The sequence below is a fragment of the Aethalodelphis obliquidens genome, unplaced genomic scaffold (genome assembly GCF_003676395.1).
Source record: "Aethalodelphis obliquidens isolate GAN/ISIS:26980383/991018 unplaced genomic scaffold, ASM367639v1 scaffold11, whole genome shotgun sequence".
Classification (NCBI taxonomy): Eukaryota; Metazoa; Chordata; class Mammalia; order Artiodactyla; family Delphinidae; genus Aethalodelphis; species Aethalodelphis obliquidens.
Window position 1 is genome coordinate 20,877,887 of NW_020837955.1, and position 15,804 is coordinate 20,893,690.

Sequence of the window (15,804 nt, forward strand, 5' to 3'; positions counted from 1 at the left end):
AGGCTTGGAAAGAAGCGAAGCGTAGTTCCCAGAGGTGGTTTTCTAGAAAACATCTTCACTGGGGCCTAAAGTGGTCCTGAGTCAACCCTGGCTATAGGCTTCTCAGGGGGTGTAGGATGGCAAGGAAACCTTGTCTAAAAATTCCCTGGCGTCAGGAAAAGCTTCTTTTTGTAAAGCATCCCCTTCACAAATGATTAGGAAACCAGATTGAGCGATCTAGGACCCCTTCACATAGCTGTTTTCTCTGGGCTCAGCGTTTTCCAAAGCAGCTTTCCTCTCCACCCTCCCCTCTACAAGGCAGAAAGGAAGCAGTCAGCCCATTCACTGGATGGGCAAATGGAGATCAAGTGGGGAAGGTGACATGTGGAAGGTCTCACACCTTGAGAAGCCAACCAGCCAGGCCTCAGGTGGAATCGCCTTGGGGCCTGGTCTCCCCAGGTGTGGCATGTAACGGAGGGCTGGCTGCGAGGCTTCTATGGGGACAAGGCCAGCTTTGGAGTCAGCAGGCCTGGGTCATTGCAGGCGCCTCTCCACACGCAGCTTCTTAGCTGTGTGGTGTTTGGCAACTCCCTTAAGCTCTCTGGGCCTCAGCGTCCTCGCCTGCACGACATGGATGCCAGCAGTAACTACACGCTTCGGCGGGCTGCTTTGAGAGTTTCCGTGTAAAACTCAGCACGTAGAAAGCATTCAGAACTGTTAGCTGTTATTTTTATTATTACATTTTCCCTAAAGAATCAGGCTTACTGGAATATCTGGCAGTGGAGTGAGGGTTAAATAAATGAAGAGGTAGTTTGAAGCACTGTCTTTATAACTAAAACAGGTTCAGAGAGATGCTGAAGTAGAAGACAACGTTGGCCTGAAAGTTTCAGGTAACACTGAGCCCTCATCCGGGGCTCCCAGCAAGCTGTTCGGTATTAGCCTCCAGACCCTCCAAGGACGGGGTCTCCTCTCTCTTGCCACTGGGGTGCTTTAGCGGCAGCGCTGCGGTTGGGGGTGGAAATGACTGCACCGTGACCTCAGGCCCTGCCAGCGGGGCCCTCCACGGATGTGGCCCAAAGCAGCTGACGCCTCACTCCTTGCTATTCCCCTCCCCCTCCTCCGCCCTCCCTCCCCAAGACCTCTGGGGTGCAATCAACTTTTATGAGGCAGCCTGACCCCTTGGAGTAAGAGCTATAAACAGAGAGGGGCTGGGCTGGGCCTGCAGCTAAGGAGTCCCCAACGCAAATGGGCTTTGTGACCACCTAGAGGGGTGGGATGGGGAGGGTGGGAGGGAGGGAGACGCAAGAGGGAAGAGATATGGGAACATATGTATATGTATAACTGATTCATTTTGTTATAAAGCAGAAACTAACACACCATTGTAAAGCAATTATACTCCAATAAAGATGTTAAAAAAAAAAAAGAGTCCCCAACGCAGAGCTACAGAAACGGTTCCATGTAGCTCTGTTCCCACCACGGCTGCAACGACAATCCTAGAGCCAGCTCTGGGGCCCACCAGAAGGGACCCACAGTGACAATCAGCTCCCCTTCCCCTGCAATCCTTGGGAGGAACAGAAGGTGCGGAGGTGTAACAATAAACTCTGAATTCCCTCGGCTGGCCTGTGAGACCCTCAGAAGCTGGCCCACCCTTCCTCCCCATCCTTCTGCCCCACCTGCGTTTTGTCCACGTTTTCTCTGCACGTCCCGCCTCCGGCACCTTTGTTTTTCCCTTTCTTGGAATGCCCTTCTCCTCTTTTTCCCACCTAAATCCTACTCTTTACCATCCAAATCCTAATTACTCCTCAAGGCCTAGCGTGAAGCCTGCCTTCGCCAGCCAGTCTTCCCTGAAAACTCCAGTTCACAGAGAGCTCCCCCTTCTGAAGCTTCAGGACTTAATCAGTATTAGAACAAATCCCTATGTTGCACCTAATAAGTGCCAGGCACTGTTCTAAGGTCTTGACATTTATTAACTCGTCTACCCTTCAGCACAACCCTTTGAGCTAGGTCCTATTTTCCCCTCATTTTGTTTTGTTTGTTTTTAACAGATGAGGAAACTGAGGCACGGAGAGAGAAGTAACTTGCACCAGGTCCCACGTAGTAAGTGGTAGAGACAGGATTCTGGCCCAGGGATACCAGAGCCCAGGGGCTCTCCAACAACACAGCCTTCCAGATACACGTCATCCTCTCAGGAGGTGCTGCCCGGACTCCTCGGTGATTTTCATACCCCTCTCTCACTGACCCAGCTCTAATGGGGAAGAAAGTAACAAGCTCACAGACTCAGGTGTCAGAGGCCAGGGTAAGAATCCCAGCCTTGCCACTGAGTGAGACTCACATAAACTCTCTGGGCCTCAATTTCCACACCTGTAAAGTGGGGATAAAAACACCTACCTACTTCATGGGATTGTTATGACGCTTAAGTAAAATTCCCTCTGAAGGGTCTCTTCTGCACCGCCCGGCACACAGTAGGTGCTCACAGATGGGTTCTTTCCCTTCCCCCTGCACCTCGACATCCTCGCTGGACTCTGCTCAGCACCTGCTGCTGATGTGACCTGCCTGGAGGTTACTCGGGGGCATGAGAGGGGCTTGCTTGTGGCTCACCGTCCCCCCTGCCCTCCCCCAGCCCCTCCCCTCCCCCAGTCCCCCCTCCCCCCTCCCCCCCACCGTGCCCCCTTCCCCCCCTGACTCCACTACAGGTAGCAGCAGCCCGGCCTGGGCATGAAGTCACTCACAGCTCTGGGAATCACCGCTTCAAATGCTCATCACTCTCCTGGACTCTTCCATTACTTTTGGCAACGGCCATGGCAGAGAGCACCTCTGGCCCTGGCTCAGAACCTCTTTCCAAAGCCAGTATTTCCACCTCATTTCCCACACACACCCCTTGTCCTTCCTTCTCCCTGGCTCACTGTCCTAACCCATGATCCCTTTCCCGGATTCTCAGAACTCAAAAGAAGTGTGACTACCGTATGTATAACTCTATTATTTGTTTTATTTTATTTAATAAGGAGGCAAAAGAGAATAGAGTTTCCTGTTAGACTTTTTCTGGCCAAGAAATAGTCTGGTCAGTGACTCAGGCTGAGGAAATCAGAAGGCAATTTCCAGGGACCGCTGTGCAAACCCCCAAGTCAGAAGTCCTAACAACACTGCTCTAATTCACTGTCTCCACTGGCGATTAACTCACGCTGGCCTCGGAATATCTCTTTGGAAAATGCAGCAGCTGGCGCTTATATTTCTGGAGCTGGAACCGGTCTCCTATGACATCAAATAGGTTTATTTTTCCCTTCCCTTCGCCTCCCCTCTGCCTGCCGCCACACATGGTGATTCCAATCCTGATTTGTCCCCCCGAACCCTCACTCGGCTCTAAAGAGGGCCATGATAAATGGCTGGCTGTGCTCCCTCTTCCAACAGCCTTGAAGGATGTGGTCGGTTGTTCCATAAGCAAGAATCCTTGTCAGACCTGTGAATCACCCCTAGATCACTTCCCTCCTTGGAGAAGAAGAAACTGTTCTTGCGTGTGAGAGACAGACAGAGACAGAGAGAAAGAGAGCAGGCAAGAGTGCTAACCCATGTGTTGCACTGACCTTGGGGCTAGGATACTATTTGACCTTGCCCTTACCTACAACACCTCTCTACTCCTCTCCCCCAACACAAGTTCCTTCCCTTCTCCTTCCCAGCCTACCAGGAAGCCATCACTAGGGCAGCTCCAGGAAGCTCTCCAGGTCTGAACAGCTGCTCCTTGTTTATGTGCTTCTCTCCTATGTTGGGTGTTTTCCACGAGGCATGCAGCCCACTTTCCCATCAGACTATGAACAGCTGGGCCTTCCTTTTTTGCCTCAGTCTTTCCTTCTCTCACAGCTTCACCTATTTGATCCTAAATGTACTCAAGTGTTTTGGTGATAAGGAGGACCAGATGGAAGCTAGTATACGTTGAGTACCCATGATGGAGGCCAGGTACTAAGTAGAAGCTTTGCCCCAAATTATCTCAGATCAATTTCCCAAAATCCCTGTGAGGTTACAGGTGAGGAACCTGAGACCCACAGTGACTGGCTGCAGGTTGCACACCTAGGAAGAGTCAGAGGTGGGATTCAAACCCTGATCTGCCCACCACCACTCATTCCACAGTGGGACTGGCCTGAGAAGATCCTTTCCGTACTGCAGCTGCACACCCTTCCTCTCATGGGGCTGGATCCTCTAAGGGCTTAAGAAAAAATGAAGGGCAGAGAAAAGAATGGGTCTGGGGCCAATTCCTAAAAATGTAGCTCCCAGGACCAAGACCCGAACCTGCAATGCTCTGAACACACAGAATGTATTATTTCCACAGGGTGGATCCCTCATTTATCACAAGCATCACTGGGGAGCAGATATCGTCTTGGATTTGTTCCACTCCCCCTGCCTCACAGTGACCTCCTCCATCACCCGTCACACACTCACCTCCAGGACACAAGGTGCACGTCCCACACAGTGAGCCAGTCCTCAAATACCACATGGCACTGCTCTCTCATCATGTATACCTGAGCCTGGTCTCCCCAACCAGACTCCAGTGGAGGAGAAGGGCCTCACTGTAGGTTCATAGCTTCCTCTGGAGGTAAAGTGACCTGAGTTGACCCAGATCTGCCTTGTACTAACTGGGAGACCTTGGGCAACCTCGAACCTCTCAGTTCACCCATCTGTATAAAGGAATCAAAGACATTTGATGAACTGTAGGAATTACATGAAATCATGCACGCTAAGCATTTGGCACCATCGATGGTAACTGCTAACACTGGCTATTATCTGCATTCCCTGAAGAGCCCTGTAGAGGATCAGAACACTCATGACTGATATTTGTCTGAAATAAACAATCAGGAAAGGAAAAGACTGTGAAAGCACAATGCCTCCCAAATCCAAACAATTTCTTTTTTGTTTTAGATGCCCGAGCTCCTCTCCAACACCAAATGACTTGACATACACCTACACATGCTTGTGGGTACAAAGGATTATGTGAACTGGAACTCAACCCTTATGGAAAGTTTTCAAAGGTATCTGCAGTTTGCAACCAGCACCATCAGGATCATTTGAAAGACAAGTGGTCTGAGGCCAAAGACAGTTTACCTAAAGGTCTCCCCAGGGGCAGCTCATAAAAGCTAAGAGAGGAGCCCAGCTCCATGCAGGGAGCCTGGCCTAAGCAGCAGCTGCCCATCTTCCCCAAACGCACCCCAAGCAGGGGCTTGACAGAGGGGAAGGAAGCCAAGGGCTGACAGCACCACTCAAATGATGGAGGTCACTTGCCTGCCTTTCATAAACAGACCAAAACACAAGACCCTCAGTGTCCAGGCAGCTCCCCCACATCACGGGGACAAGCATGCCTTTGGCTGGATGTCCTGGGAAGACCTTTGCAGTATGTTCCCAGCATTCTGGGGCCAGCAGGGCCCCTCCTGCTTGGGCCCCAGGCCTCTCATCAGCTAGCTCCAGCTAACGTGCACGTCCCATAAAGCGGCTCTGCTCTGCAATTTGCCAAACCGCAGACTCAGAATTCACCATCAGTGGAGGAGAGGCAGGAAGAAGGCATGCTTCTTCAGCGTAAAGGGCTTCCAGAACATACGTGACTTGGGCGCAGTGTGTCCTGCCTGCTACCCACACCAGCGCGCCTTGCCCGGAACACCTGACCTTCTGGTGTGTGGTGTCCACCACGTCAAGGCCGAGAGAGGAGGCGATCCTAAACTTCAGCGGCACAGCCTCCCCAGCATGCTCCTCCTGCCCTGTTGGCACTGCCGACACTTTCCATTATTGGCCCCCTCTCCTTATGTTATGCACTGATGCCCCAAATGTGCAGGAACCTCTTACTATCACCAGATATTTGGGCTCGTCAACCCCAACCAGCCTTTTACGGTATTTCGATGAACCCAACCCATGACATGGGCAGAAGGCCAGTTAGACCCAGGTGCTGGGACTAGCTGTGTCACAAGTGACTTTATCCCATCTGGTTCTCAGTTTCCTCATCTGTAAAAATGAGGGGGTGGAGCCTCATGAGTCCTCAGGTCCCTGCCAGCTCCACAATTCCATAACACACAATACTCTCTCCTTTAACTGTTTTCCCACAACCTGGGTTCAGGGCTCTGTATGGCCCCATCTGCTCAGTGACATCACTCCCGACCCCAAACATAACGTCATTGATTCTTACACGGGAAGCGGAGACGTCCCAGAAAACACTGCCCATAAAAAGGGAGGAAATGATCATTTTGAGGGAATTGGACAGGACTTCTTTTGTATTTTTCACACAGAACAAGTTATTATCAATCTTAAAACCCCAAAACTTTCTTCCTTCTTGCCAGACCATTAATAGCTGCTTTTCAAAAGTGCTTTCTTAGTCAGAATCACGCCAAGCTACCATTTAATGAGTGCTTGTTTTGTGCCAAGAACTGCGCTAAGTGCTTTGCATGTATGATCTCACTTAATTCTCCAGACAACCCTCTGAAGTAGATACTATTATTATACTCACTTTAAAAATGAGGAAACTGAGGCCCACGGAGGTTAAATAATTTGCCCAAAGCTGCATAGCTAGTCAGTATCTGAGCCAGGCTTTGAACAAGAGCCTGTAACTCAGAGCCTCAGCGCTAACCACCTCTCAACACTGTCTGCATAGGGCCCCCCGTCACTTTAGCAGCGCTCCTGACCAGGAGTGCATCCTACATCTGTAATCCTGGACATCGCTGGTCAAAGCTAAGATTTGATGTTTCACCTAAAATCCAGAGCCGGCACCTGCCTGGGTCTCAGAACAGAGTGCCATCTGTTGAAAGCAGTGCCTACCTTAACTGAGGACTAGAAAAGAACCCCTAGGGGGCTTCCCTGGTGGCGCAGTGGTTGAGAATCTGCCTGCCAATGCAGGGGACACGGGTTTGAGCCCTGGTCTGGGAAGATCCCACATGCCGCGGAGCAACTAGGCCCGTGAGCCACAAGTACTGAGCCTGCGCGTCTGGAGCCTGTGCTCCGCAACAATAGAGGCCACGATAGTGAGAGGCCCGTGCACCGCGATGAAGAGTGGCCCCCGCTTGCCGCAACTAGAGAAAGCCCTCGCACAGAAACGAAGAACCAACACAGCCAAAAAAACAAACAAACAAGAAAAGAATAATAAGAAAACCAAATGACATTCGAAATGTTTATTTAAAAAGTTCAGGACAAAAAAAAAAAAAGAAAAGAACCCCTAAAACTTAGCCTGCAACATTTGAGAAAAGAACTTAGGAAAGCTGACTTCGTAATAAGTGCTGGGATGTGCAAATGGACATCTGTCCCCAGGGGAGGGTGACCACATGGTGACCCAAGTCCTCCAAAAAGAGCTTTCTTGAAATGGCAGGGCAAGATGCTTGCTGAGCCAGCAACACAAAAGGAACAGCTCTCCCACCAGCACCCACATCTCTGTCCCACCAGGAACCAGACTCCTTGGTTTACCTCCTCCCCAACCTGAGCCCAGGCCCACTTATTCTACTATAAAGAAACCCAAAGATCAGAGCCACTGGGGATAAATACAGAAAGAGTAGCCTGAGGCTGACATTTGCACAAATCCCAGTCTCCTTCCAACAAGGAATTTCAGAAATCAATGTGCTGTCCAGGGCAGCAACCAACAGCCTGTTTTAATTGTTAAAATTAATGCTTTGAGCATTCTAAATGCTCCTTTAACTGACTAATTTGCAAATAAGATGCAGTCCTCCGGCTTTGGATGCCTTGCTGTCTGTCTCTTCTATCTCAAGAACAGGAGCAAAGCCGCTAGGACTGGCATTCTCAGGCGTCAAGGACACAGTTTACTGTGGGAAGGATGGGAAGACAGGAGGGGCTGAGATGAAAGGGGGACGCGTTCCACAGGCCAGGAGCTCAGCTCAATCAACCTTAGCCCCTTCTCATTAAGTTTGGAGAAGGAAGGGGGAGGGGCAGCCGGCTGTTCCTCGGAGACCACAGCAAACATTTGCCTCCTCGTGTCTGGAGATGGAGCATCACTTAAGAGGAAATGAACCCAGTTAAGGGTCATGTCCAGAGGAGGGATAAAAGGAAAAGCCACAATTCTCCTCACACCGACGGACACAAGGACTTTAAGAAGGAAATCAAAGCTCAGGGCTGAAGGTGGAGGTGGGGCAGGGGTGCGGCGTCATCCCTCTGCCCCCAGACCCAGGCCTAGGGAGGCAGAGAACGGAGCAAAAGTGGGAGGCTCGCGTGAGGCTTCCTTCCCCAGGTCAAGCCTCTGAAAGCATCTCGGTCTGTGTGAGCGTGAATGACCCGAGTCCCCAGGGAGGGCCGGGAAGATGCTCTTTCCCAACGGAGCTTCCCAGCGAGGGTTTGACGAACGCTCCCCCCACCATCCTTCAAAGCTCAGGCGGACAGATGACTTCACCGTTGTAACAGACAAGGGCAGCCACTTGCCAATTCCAATGCCAAAAAAAGAAAACGGGCGTGGGGGGAGTGGAGGAAGGTCAGAAAAGGCTTCCCTGGAGATCACAGCCCTGCGAAGAAACTCTACCGCCGAAGGCTGCCCTGTGGGCAATTAGCCCCGGGACTCAACAGCGCGGGTAGGGCAAGGGGCCACCCAGGGCCCTCGGGGGTTCCTGGCCAGGCCCCGCGGGGGTCTTAGGGGCGATACTCACATAGTGCTTGGAGGGGTTCCTCCGTTTCTCCACGTCCACCACGGTGGCATCTTGCACGCAGTAGGCGAGCATCTTCCCCCACAGAGCGAGTGGCGCCCCCCGGCGGCGTCACCTTCTCATCCTGGTCGAGCTCCGGCTCCTTCTCCCGCTTCCCAGGTCCCCGGCCCCCACGCCACCCCGGTCCGGCGCGCCGCTGCCCAGGCTCCCGGCGCCCTCAGGTACGGCCGCGGAGCGGGGACGGTCGAGAGTGGACGCGGACTCCGTGCGCCCGGGCGGCTCCCCGTGGGCCTGCCGCGCGCCCCTTCCCTCCAGCGCCGCCTTCGCCGCTCTCCGGCTCGCTCGCCAGCTCTCTCCGCCGCCCGGTGGGTCCGGCGGGAACTGGCGGAGCAGAGGAGGGGCGGGGGTGTGTCCCGCCGGCGAGAGGACGGGGCGGGGGCCCCGGAGCCTGCTGTCAGCGCGCTGGGGAGGGGCCGGCGGCGCCCCTTCGCCGCGCTCCGGCTCCAGGGGGCTCGGCGCTGGCGGAGGCTGTGGGCGCAGGAGGCGGAGGCAGGGCCGGGCCGGGAAGGGAAGGGAAGGGAAGGGAAAGAGGGGAAGCGTGCTGGGAGGGGCTCCGGGCCCGGGGCGACGGGGAGGGGGCTGCAGCCCGGCCGGAGCGCCAAGAGCTCGGCCAGCGGCCTGGCGCGGCGCTGGGCCACTTCGCCGGGCACGGAAACTCAGGGTGGCTTCGGAAGGAGGAGGGGCAGGGGGAAGTGAACCCAGCGCGCCCTCACCCTGGCTTTCCGTCTTGGAGCGGATTTGTGCCTTCTGTCCCCACCTTTACGGCCCCCTCCCACTCCTATTCCCCAGATCGCTTTAATGAAAAGTAGTTTATTACCCCGCTGTTACGGCCCAGGCCCTCCAAGGAGGAGACAGGAGTGAGGAAAGAGCCGGCATTAAATCCTTCAAGCCAGAGCCTTATCTTTTGATAAACCACCTGCCCCCCTGCAGGTTACAAAGGGTAGATTCTCCCCGGAAATGTGATCGATCCGCTGCCTGAGTCGTTTATCGATCTGGGTCTGGGTAACCAACCTGTGATATCATTTACCAGTGAGGTTTCAAGACTGTAACAGCACTGCCTTAAGTCTAGGGCTTCCCTGGGACCCTCCCCAGGCAGGCTAGGAGGGAAGAGAGCACACAATGGTGAGAAAATCCACCACTGGGTTGGGGACTGCCTCATCACTGGCCCCAGGCTCTGGCTTTCTCACCACCTGTCCCTCTGATATGAAAAACCGACTTTCCAAGCCACTTGTCTGTCCCTGGACTTGGAACACAATTACTATTTAATTCAATTTACACCCCCTCATCTATTTCAACATATTTTCCATTCTAATTTCAAATATTTAAAGAAGTACTGTTTTCACAATTAATCCTATTGTTTCACAGTCACAATGAGCTTTGTGACTGTGGACCAATGTGAAGCATGTGAAATGGAGGCCAAGAGTTTTACAATCTAATTGTGTTAATACTTTTTTTCTCTGCGCTGTCAGAACCCATGTAGCTATTTAAGACTGTTCACACATTTGCCTGGTACAGAATATCATACTACCCCTCCAACTTTCTTGGAGAAGGATGCTAGAACGCCAAATGATGCTGCTACCTAAATATTTGACCTGCCGCAAATCACTTAATACTATAGGCATTAGAGTCATCTTAAAGTTCTCTGTGAAATGTGGGTGCTGAACTAGATGGTCTTTTAAGATTCCTCCCTACAGGGGCTTCCCTGGTGGTGCAGTGGTTAAGAATACACCTGCCAAAGGAGGAGACACAGGTTCGAGCCCTGGTCCGGGAAGATCCCACATGCTGCGAAGCAACTAAGCCCGTGTGCCACAATTACTTAGCCCTCGTGCCACGACTGCTGAAGCCTGCTTGCCTAGAGCCCATGCTTTGCAATGAGAAGCCTGCGCACTGCAACCAAGAGTAGCCCCCGCTCACTGCGACTAGAGAAAGCCAGCCCGCGGCAACAAAGACCCAACGCCGCCAAAAATAAATAAATAAAATAAATAAAAATTTATTAAAAAAAAAAAAAGATTCCTCCCTACATACATTCCAAACTCCTAGCAGTAGTTACTCCTGTTGGAGACAGTTTTGAGTTCTTTGTTTTTCATAATTAGCATGTATGGATATTGACATTTAAAAAATATTTTAAAAATTTTCTTCTCTAAAACTCTAGAATTTTAGGCTTGATTGAGCACCTAATCTATGCTCATTTACAAGGATTTAAGGAACAGAAGAGAGAGAGAATTCAGTTGATGTTTGTGGACCTGAAAACTGAATCCAATTGACAAAATGCTTGTCCCTTCCCTCAAAGAGAAGAGAATACAGTTGAGAAACAGAAACACCATTAAGACTGTATCTAATAAAATATGCATTAGCATTCCAGAAAAATGGAGGCCTGGAGTAATCCAGGAGAACTTCCTGGAGGAGGCTGTCCCTCTGCTAGGGACTGAAGGATGGGCTGAATGGAGTACCTTGGAATACTCTGCCTCCTGTGAACTCCTCCAAGCCAGGTGCATTTGCCCTGAGCTGCTTTGACTTGTGTGTATTTGTCCATAACACAGTTCCTCTCCCCTGAGAGCACCTGGTATACAAGGACTGGCTTAAGTTATCTTATACTTCTTTGCACTCCTCATATAGCAAATACCGTACCTTATCCACAGTAGTACTCACTGTATGAGAATCTGTTGAATGAATGATCAGGGGGCAAAGAAAAGGTGGAGTGAGGACACTGAAGCCTGAACCTGCAGGTGACAGGCAGAGGGCCAGGAGGACAGTGTCCACATGTGGAAGAGCCAGGCAAGGGGGTGAGACACAGGAAAAGGACATAAGGAGAAGGATGGGTGTTGGGGGTCCAGCCTGTGAGAGATCTTGACACTAAGCACAGGGCTCCTCTGTCAGAGAAGATTATAGAAAACCATTGTCCTGGGAGAAGATGATCTGACAGTGATGCTCAGTGATGCGAAAAGGAGGAGACGGCATCACTGCCTTGAGCAAGGCCTGTTCCTTGTGGGAGTAGGAGGAAGACCTGGATAGACCCTCAGCACTGAGCTCCTCAGGGAAGGGCTGGGCTGTGGGAATCTGGGAGCACCTTTGGTGAAAAATCAAGACAGCCTGTGGGTTCATGGCAAAAAGATTCCTAATGGCACTCGGCCACTGTTCCTCTGTGGGCTGCAAGGTGTTCTGGAAGTGCTAATTAAGCCGGAGAAACCCCTGGTGAGGGGAGCCGGGGTTTAGCTGTTGGAGGGAAAGAAGAGGAAGGGGTTTGGCTTGCACTGGGTCACCTTATGAGTCAGAGCACTCACCCAGTAGGCACCGGTGGTTTCCCACTCACCCTCCTTCTTCTGGATCAGGATCTGAACATGGACCTGAGGATAAGAGATCCGGAGGAGAGAGGAAGGGTGATTGCCTATAAGCTGATGGCCTTCTTCTGGTCTAAGAAACCCCAGACAACCTGACATCTCCTAAATTCAGGGTCTTGAAGCACAACTCGAGGACCCCCAACTTCCCCTGTGCTCCCGAATTACCTCAGTTGGAGGGAGCAACCGAGCACCAGCCCCCTCGGTGCCAGGGTGTCTGGAAATTAGCTGGGTAGAAGTTATTAATACCTACGGGAGAAAGTCTCCTTTCTCTCCTGGGGCCATCTAGCCAAGAGACTTTAAGTATAAAATGGTACAGGCTCTCCCTTCTTCCCTGGGTACATTTCAACCTCATGCAGATTTCCTTCCCAACAGCGCCTTAGGCATGCCTTTCTGCTCTACACACGTTTACTGAGTGCCTCACATGTGCCTGGCCCTTTCCCAGCAATGACTGAGACTGGCTGAAGGCTCCTTGGAGACAAGACTGTGTCTCATTTGTTCAGTACCCAGCATGCCTGGCACAGAGTAGGTACGTTGGGTGGTCTATATTGAAAACATCTGCTCAAGGAGCCAGCAGTGCTGGAGAGGATTAGGTAAACCCCTATTTTGCCACCTCCATCCATGAACTGCAGACGACTCTAACCCAAGGACACTGTGTTAGTTCAAATGACAAAATATAATTGCAATTTTTTTTAAGTTTAGGATAAATAAGGGAAAGAGGACCTAAAATAAAGATGCAAACTGACTGATACCTGGAAATCTGATTTTTCAAAAACAGAGAATTGTAGGATGCTTAGAACCATAGAATTTTCTAACTGGAAGGGACCAGAGAGGTTATTTATTACTTAATTTTACAGAGTAGCAAACCGAGACCAAGAGAAACTAAGTAAGCTGCCCAATGCCACACAGCTAGGGAGTCCTAGACTTGTTGTCTTTGTCCTCCACTCCTTGTATGAGCTTATTCCCACACGAGAAGAGTTCATTTAAAGAGCATTACAGATACCTGCAGATCCAGAATGTTGCTCTCCATTGACCCTCAGGGTCCCTTGTTCCAATTCTCCATTCACATTAGCATCACAGGCTGCCTACAAACAACCCCCCACCCCGTCCAGGCAGGATGCTCCTCAAGGGCAGGGATCGCGTGTGTCTCCACAGCCCCTCTGTGCACATGCAAATCCTATCAGCTCCCATATGCAGAGCCCATCTCACCTCCTCTCCCATGTAGTCTTCATGAGTCCTCAAAGACGACAGCATAGAGGAAAGCAGTGAAAACAGATTACTAAACATTCATTTGGTTACTAATCATACATTGCCCTACGACAATTCAGCTGCTACTGTACTGAACGCTTATTTACATCTTTTTTGTTTTTTAAACTTTGCTGTGCTTAGGTTGTGCTTTCTAAACCAGTAAGAAGCTGGTGAAGGTCTTGAGGACCATGAATTTGGACTCTGGCACCACTCTTTCCCTCCCCACCCTGACCATAGCACCTCGGCCACCTGCCACACACACCCCACCCAGCACAGAGCTTTATACATGCCAGGCATTCAATAAATGATTGTCTTTTAAAATTAGGTATTTGTTGATGCTGATGATGAAAGTGATGCCTAGGAGTTGGAGAGAGTTACCCAACCTGGGTTCTAGTTCCGCTCAGCCACAACCCAGCCTTGTGATCTTGAAGTCATTTCCCATCTCTGGGTCTCTGGTGATTTTCTGGTCCCATGCACGCTCTAAGATACTGGATAACTATTATATATAATGAAGTCTAATGGGTCTGTTATCCAGAGATGTACAAATCTGAATGAGATTTGGAGCCCCCTACTGGCCAAAGTTGTTTTAGCACCTTTAACTCAAAGCAGCTGGCCCTGCTTTGTATCCCTTTCCATCCCTGGCTGACCTCTGGCAGGAAAAAGCAGGAGGGCCTGGTACCAATAACCTGCCAGTTTACAGACTATAAGCAGTCCAGAGTGTACATGCATCTCTCTTTCTTCTCCTTCTTCTCTCTCTTTCAAATCAGCCCTAATAAGCAAATGTTTGGAGAGTGTCTTGAGAATGGTCTTTCCTGAATTTGGAGTAGACAGTAAGATCAACTTCCGTTTTCTCCAGAGGCAAGTAAATTACTGGCCAGACTTCTTTCCTTGATTGCTGGGGAATGGGACCAGGATGAGACACCAGAATTGCCCTGTCTGCTTAGCCCTATTGTTGGCTAATTGCAGCCATAATAACAGGCCCCTCTGCTTGCCAAACCACCAGGTGGTGGAAAGCACCTTTCTCTGACTCCCAACACAGTAAGTTCATCAGAAAAATCTCAACAGGCTTCTACACAAGATGCCATTGAGAGTCTTAGCCTTCTGTCTTAGCCTTGACTCTGGTGAGGGTCCTTATGCAGGAGAATTTTTTGATAGAACCATGTCAAGTTCCAGCCTTAGCAAATGACCATGGCCCTGGAATACCAGAGGGAAATCTGCTAACTTGCATGGCCAAAGAAGCCAAGGACACAATTAGAGTCACAGAGCAAAAAAAATTATTCCATAACTCCAGGCTGCATCCCTAACACTGACGGGACATCTGGTCCCCAAACTAGCACACTGTGCTTTAAGAACTTCAAGGATGACGGTGTGGATGGTTTCACACATCTATCTCAACTACTGAACATGCCTTCAAGTGTATTTCTGCCTGGTGGAGGCTTACCAGGATCATTTTGGTACAAAAGATCAGTGTGCATAGTTCCACTTTAACCATAAGCCACCACAGATTTTTCTTTTGCAAAATCCCCTGGATTTTCCAGGAGCCCGTAAACCCTGAGTTGTCCACTGGATGACAAAAACAGGAAAAAAAAATCCCTTGGGGAATTCAAAGGCAGTTTCTTAAAATAGCCTGAAGCCACCAATAACCAAAATTATGAGTCTGGTTTTGGTTTGATTGCTTTTTTTTTTCTCCCAGTTCTCTATTCAGAAATGTTAGAAATGACTGTTCTTCATCCTGTTTGAATCCACATGTCTATTTCAGGTGAAAGAGTCAAGACTCTCAAAAGTCAAGTGTGGCTCCAGCTCACGTCCTGCTCTCTCTGTCTCAAGCAGAAGATATCCCCACAGTTGGTTCATTTCTTACCCAATAGGCTAGGGCAGGTAGAGGAAGATTTAGTAGGCTGGGTTTTCTCACCTAGGAGAATCTGACTGGGATTCTGGCTGTCATCCATAAGGTGTGGCCCTAGGCAGATTATATGATCACTTTGATTAGTCTTACTGCCTAATATATAAACAGCACGTCTCAGTTGAGACTCTTTGGTTTACAAGTGCTAGAAATTGAGCTGAGCCAGCTGAAAAAAAAGAGAAGGGGCTCTATTTCCAATGTACTGTGGCGTCTCATTATCCACGGATACTTGGGCTTCTCAGAGCAGAACCAGGAAGTAGCAAATCTTTGAGAACGTGATACTTTTCTCCATCTCTTATCTCTGCTTAGCACTATGTTTCTGTTTTATTCTTCTCAACCTGCAGATGGTTTTTCTCTGCTTCTTCACCCACATAGCAGGAGTCCCCTTCTGCCCAAATGTCTACCAGTCCCTCAATTCCAGACACACCTGAGACTGGTTGCCTCTGCAGTCTAGATCCCAGTTCCCAGGAAAAACAATCTGATTGGCCCAGCTTGGGTCATGTGTCCCCCCTGATCCACTCAATTATCAGGGAGTGGAGTCACGTAGCACAAAGGTGACTATCAGAGCTAACTCATTGGGCTGGGGAATTAATTCTAAGAAAGAGGGCTGGTGTTAGTGGCTTACACATCCCAAAACACACCTACCAAATTATTGTTTACTTTTTCAAGGACATTA

The 15,804-nt window shown here is 50.3% G+C and overlaps 1 protein-coding gene across 10 annotated transcripts in view; it reads right to left on the reverse strand.

Moving 5' to 3' along the window:
• The window catches only part of SH3PXD2A (SH3 and PX domains 2A), a 241,562-nt gene extending 232,366 nt beyond the window's left edge, over window positions 1-9,196 (reverse strand). For 6 of the 10 annotated variants that reach the window (XR_003433908.1, XR_003433907.1, XR_003433905.1 and 3 more), the window contains exon 1: window positions 8,586-9,166. Coding sequence is in view for 4 of the 10 variants with exons in the window: in XM_027112500.1 (XP_026968301.1) it covers window positions 8,586-8,657 (72 nt within the window). In the remaining 6 variants the exon portion in view is untranslated. Of the gene's footprint in view, window positions 1-8,585 lie in introns of all 10 variants that reach the window. The other 4 variants (XM_027112509.1, XM_027112502.1, XM_027112508.1 and 1 more) reach the window with 4 other exon arrangements.
• Between the last annotated feature and the right edge of the window lie 6,608 nt (window positions 9,197-15,804).